The sequence below is a fragment of the Chlorella variabilis genome (genome assembly GCF_000147415.1).
Source record: "Chlorella variabilis unplaced genomic scaffold CHLNCscaffold_4, whole genome shotgun sequence".
Classification (NCBI taxonomy): domain Eukaryota; kingdom Viridiplantae; phylum Chlorophyta; class Trebouxiophyceae; order Chlorellales; family Chlorellaceae; genus Chlorella; species Chlorella variabilis.
The window spans coordinates 1700938-1713889 of NW_005435084.1; the positions used below are offsets into that span (position 1 = coordinate 1700938).

General features: G+C 69.7%; 3 protein-coding genes across 3 annotated transcripts in view; 2 read left to right on the forward strand and 1 right to left on the reverse strand.

Annotated features, from left to right (window-relative positions):
- Position 1: 1 nt before the first annotated feature.
- On the forward strand, positions 2 to 1891 carry CHLNCDRAFT_142296 (expressed protein; the record flags this gene model as incomplete). The annotated part of the gene is made up of 6 exons (XM_005850091.1): positions 2 to 44; positions 163 to 370; positions 570 to 848; positions 1059 to 1212; positions 1410 to 1533; positions 1710 to 1891. 6 exons carry the CDS (start codon positions 2 to 4, stop codon positions 1889 to 1891), a joined length of 990 nt encoding a protein of 329 aa, XP_005850153.1.
- A 250-nt stretch (positions 1892 to 2141) lies between these two features.
- On the reverse strand, positions 2142 to 7773 carry CHLNCDRAFT_142297 (hypothetical protein; the record flags this gene model as incomplete). Its single annotated transcript, XM_005850342.1, has 16 exons — positions 2142 to 2312; positions 2496 to 2627; positions 2859 to 3016; positions 3300 to 3469; positions 3696 to 3783; positions 3951 to 4267; positions 4507 to 4587; positions 4787 to 4855; positions 5069 to 5148; positions 5391 to 5504; positions 5695 to 5741; positions 5918 to 6015; positions 6182 to 6273; positions 6509 to 6534; positions 6819 to 6957; positions 7096 to 7773. The coding sequence occupies 16 exons, from the start codon at positions 7771 to 7773 to the stop codon at positions 2142 to 2144; spliced, it is 2460 nt and encodes an 819-aa protein (XP_005850404.1).
- A 3833-nt stretch (positions 7774 to 11606) lies between these two features.
- CHLNCDRAFT_50745 (hypothetical protein) overlaps positions 11607 to 12952 on the forward strand; it is a gene marked incomplete at both ends in the record, with an annotated part of 2812 nt that continues 1466 nt past the window's right edge. The window contains 5 exons of the mRNA XM_005850092.1: positions 11607 to 11635; positions 11764 to 11840; positions 11992 to 12077; positions 12333 to 12474; positions 12719 to 12834. Of these exons, the coding sequence (XP_005850154.1) occupies positions 11607 to 11635; positions 11764 to 11840; positions 11992 to 12077; positions 12333 to 12474; positions 12719 to 12834 (450 nt within the window). The remainder of the gene's footprint in view (positions 11636 to 11763; positions 11841 to 11991; positions 12078 to 12332; positions 12475 to 12718; positions 12835 to 12952) is intronic.

A 12952-nucleotide genomic window follows, 5' to 3' on the forward strand; every position in this document is an offset into this window, starting at 1 on the left:
CATGCAGCTCGAGGGCCCAGAAGACGCTGAAATGGGCGATGAGGGTGAGCACAGCTGCTACGAGCGAGGGGAACGCTGCCGGCAGCAGGTCCCGCCCCGCCGCCGCCGGTCGCCGCCCGTCGGTGCCCACTCCCAGCTCAGGCGCTGGTGTTGGCCATGCAGTGACGGAGGAGGAAGGCGTGTATGTGGAAGAGGGGGAGGAGGAGGAGGTCGAGGAGGGCGAAGAGGAGGAGGAGGAGGAGGGCAGCAGCAGCGAGGAGGACGACCGGCGCGAGTTTGGCATCTATCAGTGCCTGCCCGTGGAGGCGGGGGAGCCCCGCTGGGAGGAGGGGGAGCCGCAGACGGTGGAGGAGTACCTGAGGCGCGTCAGGTGCGCACCCCCGCCTGCCTGCGTGTGTGCAGGGGGAGGGGCCGCGGCGTGCATGCTGTTCCGGGTGCAGGTGGGGCGCGGCGCCATCCCTGGCTGCCCCGGATGGACGTCGGGGCCTGCCTGCCTGGTGCGCTGGCGCCTCTCTGCCTCACATCTTGCTGCACACACACCACGATCTATCTCGCCAAAGCCCCCGCAGGTACGAGGCGCGACAGCTGCCAGACGTGTCCGCCGCGCCGCCGCCGCCGCCGGCAGCAGCAGCCCACCGCCAGCAGCACGCGGCCGACGCCCCGCACAGCCAGCGGCAGGACGCGGAGCGGCAGCGGCAGGAGCGGGTGCAGTGCAGGGAGCACTACAGCAGCGCCTACCTGGCGGCTGACCCGGGGGTGGCGCCCTGCCACCCCTCGCTCAAGCCCAGCGCCGCATGGACCCGAGACTTCCTCCACCAGTTTGCCCAGCTGCGCCGCCGGCTGCAGAGGTGTGTGGGTGGGGGTTGCAGGTGGGGGCCTGTGTTTGAATAGTGTGGGGAAAATGGGGGTCTAAACGGTCAGCGGGCTGGGCGTGCTGCTGCTCGCTGTGTGGCGTATCACTGCCGCCGTGCATGTGGGATTGGCTTCTGCAGAGCTTTATGTGCTGGGCTAAATGGTGTCACACCCCATCCCCTGCTGCGCCGTGGCGGGGTGTGCAGGGAGTATGAGCTGAGCAGCGCGCAGGCAGCGGCGGGGCTGGCGGGCGGCGACGGCGGCCCGGATGCGGCGGTGCAGGCTGAGCTGGCGGCGCTCAGCCTGGACCCGCCCTCGGCCTGCATGCCGGAGCTGCAGCAGCTGCAGGGGCTGGACCAGGTGCATCAGCAGCTGCCGGGCCAGAGGGGGCTGGTCCTGGCAGGCCTGCGGATACCATGGCACCTGGCGGGCACGGCGGCGCACCGTACCTGCTGGCCTTGTTGTCCTGCTAGGGGTCCTTCACACCCTACGGCCAGCCCTGTGTTTCCATGCCGGCTCCATGCCCCCCCGCTGCGCTCCCCTCCCCGCCCGCGCAGCTCCAGGTGCGGCGCCAGCTGCACAGCGCCATGCGCGAGGCGGTGCGGTGCGAGCGGCTGGCGCCCGAGGCGGCGGCGCACCTCTACGCCCTGTCGGCACGCATAGAGAAGCCGCTGCATGCAGGTGCGTGCGCCCGGCTGGGCCACAGTGGGCCGAATGGCGGTGCAGCCACCCCACGTGTCTGTGCCCAGGCTGGAGATCCCGCTCCCCACATGGGCGGCTCCCCTGGCTGTCGCCCCTCTGCCCCTCCACCACCCTGCCTGCCCGCTCCTCTTCCCTGCCTGCCTGCCCGCCCGCAGGCACCTGCGCGCTGTACCGCCAGCTCCTGCGCCTGTGCGCGCAGCAGCGAGCGGCGCTGTGCGTGGATGCGGCGCCCGCCGACCCGCTGCTGCCGCACCTCAACATCCTCATCACCCTGGCGGGCGCCTTCTTTGGGCAGGACGAGGAGCTGGCGGCGATGTGGGAGGAGGACGAGGAGTGAGGGCTGCGCGCACACTTTGCGGCGCAACTGCAATTTGGTCAGGTGGTTCCTAGGTTCAGTTCATGCATTACAGTCGGGCTCACTACCCGTCAAATGCGTGTCACGGATCGCTCGCTCACAAATCAAATCGCGCAGTGCTGAAAATCAAATGAATGAAACGGATGGAAAGAGGGCGGCGGCGGGTGGCGCGCCCAGACAGACGGGAGGAAGGTGCCAACGCAAAGGCGCAACGAGTCCCCTCTCCCCTGCGTCAGTTGAGGGGGAAGGTGGGGGCCTGACGGCCGCGGTACGCCGCCTCGTACAGCTGGCGGGGAAGGAAGTCCTTGTACGGGTCGCGCTGGCGCTGGCGCTGCAGCCAGGCCAGCCCATCCTCCACCGACTGGCGGGTGGCGCGGTACAGCTCATCGCACCGCTCCCGGTCCTGCAAGGCAGGCAGGCAGGTGAGGGGCGGGTGGGCAGGCAGGGGCGGGCGCGAGGAACGGGTTGGGTGGGGGCAGGCGGGAATGGAAACAGCCGGTGCCCCCACCCCAAGCAGGCAGGCACAGCCACCGCAGGGTGCCTGCACCACACCCACCAATGCCCAAGCACAGGCAGCACAACACACCTGGAGGTCGTCGGGGCTGGTGTGGATGGGCTGCTGGAACAGGAAGTAGAGGCGGCCGGGGGGCAGGCGCGGCACTGCCAGCGGCGCCACAAACGACTCCTCCTCGCCAGATGCCGACACGCCGCGCCGCGCCTGCAGGGGTAAGGGGGGGGGCGCGTGCGTGGCGGTGGCAGGCGCGCAGGCACGGCGGCGGCGTGAGAGGCGCCTTGGAGCTGACAGGCACACTTGTTTTCAAGGTTGGAAGGAACGCCAGCAGGAGGCCGGCAGCAAGTTGAGAGCGCCGCCCCCCCCGTGGCCTCTCTCAAGGCGAGCTATGCCCCCGGTGCGGGCGCCCCGCGGGCCAGGCGTGCGCCGCGGCCGCACCTGGGGCAGCCCGCCCGCGCGGCGGCGCAGCATGTCCCCCACCACCGGCATCGCCTCCAGCTGCTGGCTGTCCGCCAGGATGTTGAGCGAGTCGTCCACGCCCACGGCAGCAAAGGGGACGATGGTGGCGCCGAAGCGTGCCGCCATGCGGATGAACTCTGCGGGGGGAGGGAGAGGGAGAGAGTGAGTGTGTAGGGGTGGGTGGGGTGGGGGAGTGGGTGGGGGGCGAGCGTTTGTGTCCGGTGCGGGCTTCGCATGATGGAGAGTTGGGGAGGCACCCCGGCACCCTGGCGGCAGGGAGCACCTCGCCTGCCACCCTGGCACGACAGGGCTCGGGGCGCCGCGGCGTTTCGCGAGAGCCGCAGCGTGGCGTTTGGGCTGCCAGCGGCTGCCTGGCCACCCGCCCACCCACCCCAGCCGCCCACCCGCCCGCCCACGCACCCGACTTCTCCGGCCAGAACAGTCGGTACTCCTCGCCGCGCCGCTTGTACGCCTCGCGCACGCCGCCCGGGAACAGCAGCACCGACTCGCCGGCCTGCAGCAGGCGGTGCATGTTGAAGGCGGAGACGGGGACGGCGCCAAAGGTGGTCATGAAGTCGCGGAAGGCAGACCTGGGTGCGGGGGGTGGGGTGGGGGAGAAGCTGGGTCACATGGGCGGGAGTGTGTGTGTGTGTTGGTGTGGGAGCGGGTGGGGGAAGGGAGCCGGTGGAGGCAGGGAGTGTGCGAGGCAGACGGCTAGGGAGGCAGCTAGGGCAAGCGCTGGCGAGGAGGCAGGCGGGAGGGGTGTGAATGGCTGGCGGGCCTGCATCGCAGAGCTGCTTGCCCAGGGCTGCTCACCTGCCGTCGGTGGCGCCGCTGCCGCCGCTGCCGCCTGAGCTCCTGCTCCTGCTGCTGCTGCTGCTGCTGCTGTCCCCGCCAAGCATGCCTGCACGAGGAGGGGCTCTTGTGATTGCACATGTGTCTCCAGGTGTCGGGGTCTCGGGCAAGCTTTCCCCCCGAGAGACCGGCAAGCAGAATGGCTGGCGGGTGACAGACACGCAGCTGGGCGCTGCCGCCACGCAGCCTCACCACCACCACCCAGCTCCCCCTCACTCTGCAGCGCGGCCCCAAAGCCGTTGATGGGGTCCCAGGCGGGCAGCCCGTCGGTGCCGCCTCCCGCGGCGCCGGCGCCGGCCCCCGCGCCCGCGCCGCCCGCCTGGCCACCCGCCTGGCCGCCCTGGGCGCCGTCCTGAGCGCCGCCGCCGCCGCTCATGGTTTGGGCGAAGATGACTGGGTGCGCCAGGCCGCGGGGCAGCACCCCCTGCTCCTTCAGGAACTGCTCTGTGATGACCCCCAGGTCCAGCGCCAGCGTCTGGTGGTTGCCCACCAGCAGCAGCGGGCGGCCCTCGGGAATCTGGCCCAGGCCCAGGCTGCAGGCGGGGAGGGGCGGGGAGGGAGGGTGGTGCGGCGCGGCACGGCGGGCGCTGTGTGGTGCGTGGTGGCAGGAGGGGTGACCGGGCAGGGGCCACAAGTGTGCACAGGGTGCATGCATCAAACAGTAACACTGGACTGGACACTGCGGCTGTGGCTGGACCGGTGTGGTGACACGTCTGCTGAGGTGGGACAGGCAGGCGGGCAGGCAGGCGGGCAAGCAGGCACGCCAGCACACCTGCGCCTGCCATCGGCGCCCGTGGAGATGAAGACCGGGCTGGACAGGCGGCGGCCAAAGGCGGTGGTGCGCTCCGCATACCTGCGCCGCCGCCGGCAAGCAAGCACGCACTCAAGTCGGCTCCCGCCTCTGCTGGCCGCCGCTGGGCAGTGGCCCTGGGCGAGCCTGGCAGCCCCCCCACAGCACCTCCCTGGTCCCGTGCAGGCGCCACACGCAGCTGCGCCACCCCGACGTCTCCGCCGCCACCACCGCCGCCAGCCACCTCCGCCAGCCGGCTCACCGCTCTATCTCGCCAGGCGTGGGCAGCTCAATGGGCGCCGCCACGCCAAAGCCCGCCACCGAGCGCTTGCTGGAAGGGGGGGTGAGCAGCCGGTTGGGGGAAGGCGGGGCGCGGTCAGGGGCCCAGCAAGCGAGCCCGGGTGCAAGCCCGGCAGGGTGCGGCCCAGGCAGGCACAAACGCACATACATGGAAGAAAAATGTGGCTGGTCGCGTGCCCCAGGCTGTGCCCCACAGGGATCCCGCACTGCCCCTACCCCTGCCCCGTGCCCCGTGCCGCCGCACCTGATGGGCGCCGACATGCGGCGCAGGGGGGTGTAGAAGCCCTCCTCCTGCAGGATAGCCGCCAGGTCCACGCCGCCCTCCTGAGCAGCAGGGAGCAGGCAGCGTGCTGTGTTGCAGCCAGGGCAGCATGCGGTTGGCTGTGCATGGGGCAGTGGAGGCAGAGGGAGGGAGAGAGGCTGGAGGGCGTTGGTCGTGCTTTCCCTGGACTCAACAGGCGGTGTGCTGGCGGCTGGTGGGGCGAGGCGGGCGGCACGCACGCGGCCGGCCCCGCCAGCGGGCGACTGCCCGGGACAGGCTGGCAGTAGCAGGCGGGGCGGCGCACCTGCAGCAGCGCGTGGCTGCGCCCGCGCTCCACACGCAGCTGGGTGCGGGGCAGGGCGGCCTGCAGGCGGGCGCCCTCCTCGCCGCTGGGCAGCAGAAGATCCTGGTCGCCCACCTGCACAGCAGCAGCAGGGCAGCACAGCGTGCCAGCTCAGCACAGCGTGGTGGGCGCGGGCACGGGCGGGGGGGGCGCCCGCGCCGAGCGCAGAAGAAAGGGTGGGCGCGTGCGGGTGGCGGCGCCGGCCCGCCCCGGCACTTGCCAGCAGGAAGCATCGCTGCTGGATGGTGGGCAGCAGCGGGTCCACATAAGCGCTGCCCTGGCGCAGCAGCTCCAGCTTCCAGGCCAGGGTGTCTGCAGGCGGGCGGGGCGGGCCCACATGAGCGAGCGTGCAATGTGTGTAGCGAGGCAACAGGGGTGGGGCCGATGGCCAGAAGAGAGCCGCGCAGATGGCAGCACATGCAAGCGGGGCCAGGGCCAGCACAGGAGGGGGCTGCCAGGGAGCAGGGGCAAGGGGCCGGGAGGCGCACCCGCAGGCAGGATCTCGGCCAGCACCGGCAGCTGCTGCAGCAGGTTGGTCGCCGTGTCCACCAGCGCCGCCGCCTGCTGCCCCACGCTGGCGCCGGGGCTGCGGGGGCAGATGGGAGAGAGGCACAAGGGGAGGAGGGAGGTCGGTGCCATCGTCAGCGCACGCACCGCCAGCCTCTCAGAGGAGTGCTGAGGAGCAGGCCATGCCAGTCAGCGCCGTCCAGCCCCCACACCCCCTTCCCTTCCTCTCCCCTGCCTGCCCACACCTGGCATCCAGCCCCGCCAGCAGAAGGTTGATGGGGTTGCCCAGCACAGGCGCCAGCGCCAGCGGCAGCGCGCGGTACAGCTCAGCGGGCACCTGCGGGGGCGGGCGGGGGCGGCGGCCACGCCCAGCAGCGGCGCGTCAGCGGTGCACGCGGGCAGGGGCGGGCGCTCCGCGCGGCCTGCTCGCCGGCGCCGCACAACACACGCTGCCCCTCGTGGCTGGCGCGCGGGCGGCGCCTGCTGTGCCCATGAGCGCGTGCCTGGGGCAGGAGGGGCCCTATGGCGGGCCACAGGGAGCTGCTGAAGGAGGTGGCGGGGTTAACCAGCACCAGCCGGTCCACCAGGGCAGGCACCTCTGCAGCGGGTCGGGACACGCGCAGGGAGATATGGGCTGGGTGCGGGAGGTTCCAGGGGGAGGCAATGCCCAGGTGGCGGCGCCGGGCGCGGCAGGGGCGGCGGGGCGCTCCGGCAGCCAGGACGGGCAGGCAGGCAGGCAGGGAGGCAGGTGGGCAGGGCAAAACGCTTCTGCTCGCCTCGCCCCAGCACCACCGCCACCGCCACATGCCCACCCACCCACACACACACACACACATTGAGTCTCCCTCTCTCCCTCTCCCCTCCTCCCTCCTGCCCCCCCACCTGCGGCCACCGCCAGCGCCAGCAGCCCTCCAAACGACTCCCCCAGCACATACACGGGGCGGGTGGGGGCGCATGCGGGCACCTCGGCGCGCAGAAAGTCGGCCACCAGGCGCACCAGCTCTGGAAAAGGGGTGCGGTCCTGCGGCGCACAGGGCGGGCAGGGCAGGTGTTGTGGCGCCAGCAGCAGTGGGCAGGAGGTCGTCGCACCATGGTCGACAGGTGCAGCGGCGGGCGGCCCTGGCAGCCGCAGGCGGCGGCGGCGGCGGCGCGCGCCCACCTGTGGCGGCGTCACAAACGTGCGCATGTCAAACTTGGTGAGCAGCGACGGGAACTGGCGGGAGGCGGCCAGCCCCGTGCCGTCGATGCCCGGCAGGTAGAGCAGCAGCGGCAGGTGCTCCCGCCCCGCACCGCCAGGCTGCTGCTGCTCGGCGTCGGCGGCCGCCGCCAGCGGTGTGCTGGGGTCCAGCAGCGATACCACCCGCGGCGGGCCATCCCCCATCTCCAGCACCGCCTGAAGGCGCATCCTGTGCGGCCGGCTGCGGGACGGTGTGCCGCGGGACGTGCCGGCAGCGGGAGCAGCAGCAGCGGCTACCGAGGAGGGGGCTGGGCTGGTGCGGCTGTTCGCAGCAGTGGGCAGAACGGCATTGGCATCGAGCGGCGAGGTGCCGCCATCGACGAGCACCGTGTCGGCGGCGGCGGGGGAGGTGGCGGCGGAGCCAGCCTCTGCTGCAGGCTGGATGGTGGCAACTGTGCTGGATGCTGGGGTGCCGAGGACGGCACCCTGGCCGCTGTCAGCCGCGCTGTTGCTGTTGCTGCCTTCGCCTGGGGCTGCGGCAGCACGGGGCCTGGCGGCGCCGCCCAACCGCTGCCGCCGCTGCCGCCGGTGGGCCACGGCCTTCACCGCTGGTTGCGCCAGCTGCGCGGATCTAGCTGCTACTCCTGCGTAGTGCAACATTGTGTGGTGGTAACCACCAAGCGCACAGTTCAAGAGGGCCGAGGCAGGAGGGGTGCAAGTGTGGGGAGGCAGAGCAGCCTGTGGCCCTGATTGCAAAAATTCACTGGTCAGGGAGGCTCAATTGGTGAGCTACCATCGGCTGCCTCATTTATTTTTGCCTGGAAAGGCGTGCATGGGGCTGCCTGGCTGTTGTTAGGGACGCTCCTGCTCGGATCGGCCAGTTCTGGCATTTTGCGGCCTATTCGTTGTTTGCCAGTGCGGGCACGCTTGTTACTGACCCTTCAAAGGGTGTCCCGGCGCACGTCCAGCTGAGTTCTCGCTGCTCCCTCTATCGTGCCGCATCCCACTCCTTCCCTCGCCTCCCCGGCTATTTGGGTCTTCGTGAACACCACCCGAACTAGCTCCTCCAACTTGCTGCCAAACATCCGGCATCCACTTCCGTCCCGAAGCACAGAAGGACTCGGCCACGGGCGCACGGGCTCACTGCGGTCTGCGACAAACCGAGTCTGGCTGCGCGTCCATCCAGAAGTCTGAGAGCTGTCGATTTGCCAGCGCGGGAAACCCACGTACTCATCCCCGACAGGAACACACTAAACAAACCATGCTAGCTCCTCGGTCCCTGATGCCGGTGAGGCGCAGGCTGGGCGAGGCCGCCCTGCAGCGGGCGGGTTTGCTGGCACCGGCCGCTCCCGCTTGCACCGCCCCGTTGCACAACCTCGGCGCGCTCGCTGAACACACCCGGGGCGCAGCTGCCTTGGCCTCCCTGTTGACGCCCTGCGGTGCCGCTGGCTGCAGGGGAGTCCCCGCACAGCCGCGCAGAGGCGCCGGCTGCGCCTGGTGCTGGCGGGAGCTTCCGCGCTGGCCGCTGTCGTGTTGCTGGTGGCCCTGGAGGGCATGCAGCGCACGGCCTTCACGGCAGCTGCCAACCCCGCCTCGCTGGGCCTGCCCGCCGACACCGCTGCAGTGGCAGCAGCGGGCGGCAGGGAGCACTTTTGGACGCGGTGGGAGCGGCACCTCAAGGAGCAGGAGCAGCGAGTAGGGCAGTGGCGGGAGCGCCAGCGCCGCGTGGTTTACGAGGAGACGGCAGCAGAGGAGGCAATGGTGGCGTCCAAAGTTGGCACGGCTGGCGCCGGTGCGGAAGCTGGTGGCGACGGCGCTGGCGGGGCTGCCCTGGCAGTGGAGGGCAACAGCGGGGAATCGGCAGCCGCCCAGCGTGCAGCAGCTGTGCTGGCCTCGGCTGCCCGCGTTGCGCACGCTGCTTCCTTGACAGCAGATCAGGACCAGTAGCCGGCAGAGTGCGGCCAACATAGTGCCAGGTGAGTGCAGCCGGTGACTGTGCCCAGCACAAGCACTGGCCGCTTTGCCTGTCTGCATGCCGCTCGCTTGTCGCATCACTGCACTGCCCTCCCGTCTGCGCTGCGCCTGCAGTTTTAGATCTTCATCAAGGCTTGAAAGTTCCCCCAAGCCCGGTGCTCTGAGATATTGAGCGTCGCGCTAATCGTAGCTGAGCAGCATTCCCATCCCACGAGTATTCTGATCTTGCAGCGAGTATGCCCGTCATTGGACACCAGCAAACGTAGACCCAACCAGAGCATTAGTGCAGAAGTTAACCTACAGTGTGCCGAAGCACAGTGGCTTTGCCGCTGTGACGCGGCAGAGAGATTAGACAGGCACCCCAAGGTAGCTGGACTTCCCAATTTGCTGTTTCGGCCCCTACCTGAAATGTACTGTCTCTGGAATTGCCATCGTACAAAGAGTGTGCTCTGCAGCAATACATGAGTGCTGTTCCATTTCTTCTCCCATTTTCTTTATGTGCCTTGCTTCGTACAAACTGGTACAGCACAATGTTAGCCGTTTTGAGTACAACAAACACCAGCAAACAATTGACCTACCCTACATTGCCCAACGTCTCCTCCCCTCTGTCCATTCCCCCATCTGATTCCTTTTGCCACATGATGTAACCATTACAGATACTGGCAGACAAGCAGCTTTACTGTTTGCCTGCTGCCGACTGCTGGGGCTGCGCTTGTTGCTGCTGCTGCCGCTCCACCATCACCGGCAGGCCGCCTGCCAGCGCCGCCTCTATCCTGCAGCCAAGCAGCAAGCTGGTGACCGGGCAGCAGGTCAAGTCGCCACACCTCATGACCACTTGCCCCTTCGCCAGCCAAGCGCAAGGCGAGCAGGCACGCCACCCACCGCTTGCGCTGCACGTCGTCCTGCTTGGATTCATACTCCTGCCACTCGGCGTCGCTCATCTGCATGCATGTGTGTGCACCAGGGGCGGCAGCGCAGCGCTGTTGGCACAACAGAGGCGGCCATGGCCCTACCAGCTACAGTTTGTGGGCCGTGGCCGGCCCTGCCTGCCCACCTTTCGTACGGGCAGGTACTTGTGCCACCAGGGCCGCGGCACCGGAGGAGTGGCTGCTGCTTGTGCCGCCGCCGCTGCCGCTGCTGCTGCCGCCGCCGCGCTGGCCTGCTGCTGCTGCTCCAGCTGCTCGGCTGTTTGTGGCGGCGGGTCCAGCAGGTCGAGGCTGATGAGCAGCTGCTGCACGCCGCCTGCCGCATCCACCCGGGCAGACAGCAGGTGCGCGGCGCCGCCCAGCGCGGCGCAGATGACGGCACCTGGCACGCCCGACTGGCCTGCAAGGCAGGGGGCACGGGGTGGAGGCGGTGGAGGCTGGTGAGAGTCTGGGAGATTGGGGCAGAGGGGGAGGGCATGCCGTGCTCGGAGCAGGCAGGCAGGCAGGCAGGCAGCCCCAGGCCGGGCCCGCCGCAGTGCTCACCGTGGGATTTGTACAGCAGCGCCCCCGTGGCCGCGCCTGCCAGCACGCTGTTGGCGGGGCTGTCGTGGCACCGCACCAGCCGGCTGGCCTCCTGGACCGCTGCAGCAGTGGCGGCAGCACAAGGGCGCAGTCGTGGGCAACCGAAACGCCCACACAGTGTGGCAGGCAGGCAGAGGTCAAGTGGCTGGTGGCATCAGAGGGGCAGGCTGGCTGCCTGGCGGCTCACCTGCGAAGCAGCCGGCCAGCATGAGGAAGGAGGCGGTGGAGGCGGCGGTGAAGCGTGCCACCGGCTGCTGCTGCAGCACCGCCAGCACGCTGCCCACCGCCACGCCCGCGCCGCCTGCAGCATGGAGACAGCACATGGGTCAACGGCGCCCGCGTCAGCAAGTGGAACCGCTGCAAGCGTGCTGGCAGGGCACCGCCGCCGCTGCACATGCACTTGGCCCCTGCCTGCACACCTGCCACAGCAAGCTTGGTCGCCATGCGATCCTCCCACCCTGCCACCTCTGTGCACCGTGTTTTGCCCCACAGAAAGCCCATCGGCAGCCAGTTCGTGGCGTGGTTGAAGGGTGAGAAGCTGTGCAGCGGCCCCCGCCTAGCCAAGGAACTCTCAACATTGGTTGGAGGGAGTGCACGATGTCCAATTGCAAAACAGGGCAGCATCGGCGACACACTGCCCTCCCTTTCCTTCCTCTCGTCCTACCTGGACCTCTAGTAGCGCCATCGGACCTCTTTTCGACCTTTACTTCAATGCTCTGCTCTACCAGAAGGCTGGCCAGCCTTTTGCCAGCCCTGGTGGGCGGCGCCAGGGCCGCTACAGCCGCATGCGACTTGGTTCTGCGGCGACCCTTACCTGGAGAAGGTGGCAGGCAGCAGAGCAGCCAATCAAGCGCACCGAGTGCCGAGGCAGCACCGGTAGACGAGTCCTGGTGGCGCGAGGTACAAGCCGCCGGTGACGACGGCGAGGAGGAGCCGACGCAGCATGGCAGGCGGTTTGTGCGGGTGGATGCCCCCATAGATGCGCACCGCACCTTGAATGACTACCGCAAGATGGTGTTCGCGCTGTCGCAGCGCAAGCGGTGCGCCGCCGCGGCCGCCCCACCTGCCTGCTGCCTGCCAGTCTCTTTTCCAACAGAGGGCCCCTGTGCTTGTACAATGCTGGTGGCCAGTGGGCACACGCTGGAGTGGTTTTGTTGCCTGGACGCAGGGCCTACCTCATACGCGACGTGGTGGACGAAATGTCGCTCAACGGCATGCGGCCAGACCGCTTCATACTGCAGACGGGTGGGTGGGTGGGACGGAAACTGCAATGCCCCCTTCGGGGCCCTCTCGTGCGCCCTGCGCTGGGCCAGCCGGCGGCGCGCATGGGCGTGGCGTGGCGTGGCATGCGCCGCCGACAGCTGCGCGCGCGCCTGCGCCCCCTCGCCCCGCGCAGGCCTGTTTTCTTGCATGAAGAGCCGCAAGCTGGGCGATGCCATGTACTTTTTCGAGGAGATGAAGCGGAGAGGCATGCAGCCAGACGTGAGCTCCCGCCCTCGGGCCGGCGCCGCTGCCGCAACCTGCTTGGCGGGCCAGCCCGCTGGTGCCGCTGGTGCCACGGCCCCTGCTGCTGGTGGGCAGCCATGCTGGAAGGCCCAGGCTGTGGGGCAGCGGCGCTGTGGCTGTGGGGCCTGGCCACCCGCACGCACACACGCCACCCCACACCAACAGCCGCACCCATCACCACAACCCCGTCGCGCACCCGCCCACCCCTCCCCACCCCGTGCCTTGCCGCAGAGCTCCGTGTACGGCACCGCCATCAGCGCCTGCGGGCGTGCGGGGCAGCTGGCGCGGGCGGTGGAGCTGCGTGACGAGATGGTGGCGAGAGGCATGGGCATGACGCTCAACATACGCCTGGCGCTGCTGAACGCATTTGCGGGTGGGTGGCGCGCCACAGGGGGGCGGCACCTGTTGGGTCCCGGCGGGGGCAGGGCGGGGCAGGCGCTGGCCACGAGAGCTGGCGGTGGCTGGTGCGGCTGCCGCCGCTGCGTCGTGCATGCTGCGGGCGGATGCGCACCTGCGCTGCCACCGCCTGTTGCAACCAGGCTCGCCTAACCTCCCCTGACCGCCCCTCCCTGCCCCCCCCTTGCTTGGGCTTTCTATTTGTGTTCACGGCCGCGCAGAGGCGGGGCGTCTGCAGCAGACGCGGGAGGCGCTGGCGGAGCTGCGCGCCGCGGGGCACGTGGGCAACGAGTTTGCGTATGCGGGGCTGGCCAACTGCTTCCGCCACATGTCGGAGGTGAGGGGCCGCTCCCACGCTGTGTGTGGTGTGGTGCCAGGAGGGCGCAGGCACGGGTCCTGTGCACCTGCCGCCCTGCATGCTCAGATTGAGGAGTGCCATCACCCCGTACACCCCA